The 5317-nt window shown below is 37.4% G+C and overlaps 1 protein-coding gene across 1 annotated transcript; it reads right to left on the reverse strand.

The window, feature by feature from the left end:
- Positions 1–536: 536 nt before the first annotated feature.
- Positions 537–4096, reverse strand: LOC132946416 (glutamic acid-rich protein-like). The gene is made up of 3 exons (XM_061016409.1): positions 3722–4096; positions 1956–2094; positions 537–1892 (listed from the first exon to the last, which is right to left on the reverse strand). The coding sequence occupies exons 1-3, from the start codon at positions 3821–3823 to the stop codon at positions 1834–1836; spliced, it is 300 nt and encodes a 99-aa protein (XP_060872392.1). The 5' UTR covers positions 3824–4096; the 3' UTR covers positions 537–1833.
- Positions 4097–5317: the final 1221 nt, after the last annotated feature.

Genomic DNA, 5317 nt, shown 5'->3' on the forward strand with positions numbered 1-5317 from the left:
ATACTTATTTACCCAATATAATATTAAAAATAATTTTAAATAGAAAATAGAGGGTTTGGTTAACAAAATGTTGCAACTAAAAACCAGAATAAACGTATGAAAAAACTTTTCTTGAGAATAAAATAATGTCACTTAAAAACTATCGCAGCAAATTACAAGGACATCAATAATGAAATACTTATCATTTTTATTTTTCATTTACTTTATACCACTATTTAATTACTGTAGTTGATTAATTTTAGCGAAATTCTTTCCTCTGTACTGTTAATATTACGATATAACTTATATTTATGTATTTTCCTAATTAATTAAATTTATGTTAATAAATACCTTAATATGTAATGAATTTAATGGATAAAAATAAATGTAAATTGTTACTATTTAGTACTTTTATTTGAACATCAGTCATAATAATAGTTCAATATTGAACTCTATACACCTAACATTCTTATTTTAAAATTGTTTAAGAATTAACATTATAAATCTTACAATAATTATGATTAATTTAATACCAAGTCAATTATTACACATCCAAGTACTCGGTAGATATTATTTTACCATTTATTTGAATAGGAAATTTATTAGAGTCAAACGACAATTACACATACACTGTTTTGAAAAATTATTCACAAGACAATAATTATCATTAAAAAATATTAAATTTTAATTTGTTTTGTTACTCACAACGGAAATTGAGTAACTGGTTAAAAATATGGAAACAGGACACAATATATAAAGCTGCTTTCACCATAGGTCACAAATGACCATTTAGTATATAAAACAGCTAATATTGTATTACTTAAAAAAACAGTAATTTTATAGTAAATAAAAACTAAATGCTGAGCTGTAGCAACTGACAATATGTATTAAGAATATTAACAATCCAAACATTATTTTGTACTAGAATTATTTACAACAATAAATTAATTGTCAACTACAATACTGTCTAAACAACAAAACATTGATGTGTGTGTGTGTGTGTGTGTATATATATATTAAATTATATCATATTATATATACTTATTTTACTTAAATAGTTAAATGGGATAAAATAAATTGACATTACAATTTCTTTTTTTATTTAATGTTAAACATAAACTTAAAACATATTTTCAGTGGCTAAAAAGTTCTTAAAAAATTCTTTAGTTGGAATGAGAAACAAAAAAAAAAAAAATTTCCTAAACTTTGAAACACACCGAGAATACAAAATAAAAAAAACCAACACGAGGTACTTATTTGATTATCTTATAATTTAATCAAAATGTTTATACAAAAGTAGCTTAAATTTTAAACGATAATATATAATATATATATATATTTTTAGAAGACAAACCTATGAACTAAATTACAATTCAGTATTTCAATTTTTTATTTTGTAAATATTATTTATATTAATTACTTATACTTAAGTAGTATTAAATTTATTAAAAAAAATGAATTATTGCATTTATAATCTGTTATTAAAAAAAAAAACCATTATGTAAATAGTCGGTGGTCGAGTTAGTTTAAGTATTCCAGTCAAGTGTTACCTAAAGTTTAGAAACTTTTTTTCACAAGTACATGCTCAAAACTTGACTGATAGTGAGTGACTAGAGACTTAGAACATGTACACAAGACAAATTAGTAGGAATATCGTGTTTAAAATTTAAAAAAAAAATCCAATTTTGTCTTAGTCACTCAGTAGCAAAAAAGCTTTGTTTTACATATTATGTATAAAAAAAAAAATTACATTTTTGGAATCAAATTCTATCGAACGGAGTTACCGAGTACATGCGGCACTATGTATAAATTATATAAAATTAAGAGACTTGTTCAATTGTACATTATGTCAGTTTACACATCATCTTCTTCTTCTACACCATCTACATCGTCTTCGTCATCCTCTGAACAACCTGTGAAAATAGCGTGTTGTGAAAAAACTGGATTATTAGGAATGTGTAGTGTAAGTAACATACCGTCAGCTTCATCTAGATCATCTTCACCTTCGGCGAATTCTTCTTCCTCATCTTCTTCGCCTTCGGGTTCATCTTCTTCATCTAGGTCTTCCTCACCATTTTCTTCTTTTTTCAATTTTTTCACTTCTTCTGATTTTTCCTATAATTTACCACACAGAGCGATTAGTTATTTTACTCACGCGTTACATAACAAAGTCACGGGGATGAATATAATAATAATTTTGTGTAAACTGGATCTAATATCGGACTATAATCGCTAAGGCGTTATTGTAGAATTTTTAGAATGCAGGCATTTGGGCGACGTACGTTACGTCATTCCGTGCTGAAAAATGGCGTCGTCAAACCGGGACGTGCGCGCGTTTTCAAAATAAAATGTTATTAATGCGCGAAAGAAGCAACTAAACGTCGCCGGTCTTCGGGTCCCACGTCAAGACACCGCCGCTCGCAATAATAATAATAATATCGGGTGGATATAAATATATATTTTTATAAAATTAAAACAATAATTCCCCCCTACCGACCTCACCAACGACGGGGCGATGGCCGAGATGGATCAGTAACGCGTCCGTCACCTTGCTCTCGGCGTATCCGTAACGCGCGGAAAACACGCGTCCCAAACGACGGTCGGCCGGTTCCCCCGCCAGCCGCGCCGACGGAACACAACGCCAACGTCTGCCGTCCGTTACGGAAAAGCGGCTGCGGCGGCGCGTTCAAGCGGTGTGCGGTCGGTACTCGCGGAGCGGGAACCGATTTTTTTTTTTTTAATATAATGAGAAAAAGGCCGCCGTCTTCAAGTTATTAGAACAATAATCACCGCGCGACGGCGCCGCAATAACGAGTACCTACTTTATTAATAACGTAATAATAACCAAAGACGCGAGTGTAACGCGTGTAATTACACGGCGTTTTGGTGGTCAATTTCTAGTACGAGAAAACGAGAACGGCGGCGGCGGCGGCTACTATGGCGGGGGTGCCGCGCCGATGTTCCGACGCCGACACGATAGACCGGGCGAGCGGGTGGCCGGGCGGGTGTGCTTACGGATGGTGGGCGGGAGGGGGGTTAAAAAGAGACCGGGTAAACAACCGTCGGTGTGCCGGAAACAAACAACGCACGGCGTCGCCGAATGTCGGAATACCTACGACAAACCGAGGTGATTGGTGAAGGTGATAATCGAAGCGATGGAGATGATGATGGCGGCGGCGGTATCGGGACAATAAACCACTCGGCGGACGATAAAAATCGAGATATGAAAAAAATATGATAAATTCGACACAACGATCGGATCGAATGAGAAAATCGTGTTCGAAATATTAACGAACGAACGAAAATACGTCGAGTGGCCACGAGCGAGAAACACTAAATTGCGGTACAGCCAAAAGAGTAAAGGACGCGGTGGGAAAAAAAAACAGCACACACGCTCGTATAAGACCGGGGGTTAAAAATGGCGGGCATGTGGTGCGTTTTGTAATCGCGGCGGCGGCGGCGGCGGTCGCCGGTAACCGGCAACCAACGCGGTGACGGTTGCGGCGGCCCGCGCGATGTTTCGAAAATCGGGGAAAACGCGCGCGCAACGGACGCGCGGGATCTGCGTACGCGCGAATTCGTCGAATATATAGACGATTTTCTATGTCGCCTTATCGAACAATATTGTTGTTGTTTTTGTTGTTGTAACGACCGGCGAGGCCGCCGGGTTAAATACAAACCCAAGTATATGTACATTATATAACAAAAAAAAAAAAAATGAAAAACTGTCAGGACTACTTACGTCTGCTGTTCTTTTGGTGCCTTTCAGGTCGGCCTTGGCGTCCAGAACATCGTCGGCGATCTTGTCTACGGCGACGTCGTTCTTGGCTTCTTTCGTACTCATTTTGGGGATTTTGGTTTCGAAAATAAAAAAATTTTTAAAAAAAAATATCAAAAAACGTACTGCTGGACGGGGATTCGCGACGTTTGAAAAATCGACGAGAATAACGCACCGGTGCGGAGTGCGTGTGTTTGTTACGGATAGAAAACCTAGTCACACGGACTTGCGGACGGAAATAATCGTGAAAACGAATAAAAACCGAATGTTATGCACGCGGGTCGGCACGGGAAGCGAACAGAGCACACGGACGATCGGACAAACGCACAGCGAATACGGCCCAAGCGAGCGGCGTTCTTTGTTTGTGAAGATGGCGCGTGCTGGTGGGGCTGGACGTCGCCGAATTTTCAAAGTCCGTTTTCACCGGTCACCGGCCGTTTAAAACCCCGGAGACGGTTGCTAAATTTTTCGGACATTTTTCTCAACGCGTTGATGCTTTTTTTTTGTTTTTAAATTGCCCACGGACGAAATCCGAGAAAAATCGAGAGGGGTTTGAGATTAAAACCGGAGGCCCGCGGTAATGGTGTTGAGATTAAAGCAATCGAGAGCGCGGCCCCGCGGACGCTTCAAGCGTTAATATCGAACAAAAAAAAAAAAAACAAGACGCGGTGGCGGACGGTGTTTTTATACGAATTCAAAACATTGAACCAAATTCGGAAAAAAACGATATTTTATCACACGCCGTAGTTCTGTAATAATTACAATAATATTATATTATAATATTATTAACGCACACGATATGTATATTATAATCTTACAGTCGTCGCGGGCCGATTGGGGTACTCATATTAGTTATTACCTGATTTTTACTATAAATTTTTTTTTTCCATCGCATGTTCGCATCAACGAAAAATTCGTTTTTAATTATACACGGCGTACCGGCGGCACGACTTTCGGCAAACGCAACACATTGTCGTATAGTATTATTGTTATAAAACGTGTTTCGTGTTTTCTACACACTCTGTCGTCATTTTACTGTAATCGCTTTACTCCACAGCTCCTCACATAATATTACATAATATTATAAAAATTATATGTTTATATATATTTTTTTATGTAGGTACATCGGGGTACATTTTCAAATTCAGTCTACAAAGACACACGTCGCAGCCCAATAATAATAATAATAACAATATTATCGATGGGTTTTTAACTTTCAAGCACAAGACCGATATCACGTGAACATATTATTAGTTTGTCTATGCAATATCATAATTTACCAATTGGCAATTATTACGTGTACGTAAAATAATACGGTAACCACGGTAGTCTCGCGGGGGCGCCGCCGCACTTCAATAGTATAATGGTGCCTTGGTCGGACGTAAACACACTTCGACCATGGTCGGCGGGTGGGTGGCGTTCGGGTATACAGTACCGTACCGAGTGCGTACTTATTCATTCGAAATTCGAAATATTTTTTTGCGCGCGTTCGAGCGTTTTTACCTCGGACGTCAGCTGTGGGTTACCAGTCAGTTCTTGTATGACCGTCACGATCGAGAT

This window comes from Metopolophium dirhodum, chromosome 6, assembly GCF_019925205.1.
Source record: "Metopolophium dirhodum isolate CAU chromosome 6, ASM1992520v1, whole genome shotgun sequence".
Taxonomy (NCBI): Eukaryota; Metazoa; Arthropoda; class Insecta; order Hemiptera; family Aphididae; genus Metopolophium; species Metopolophium dirhodum.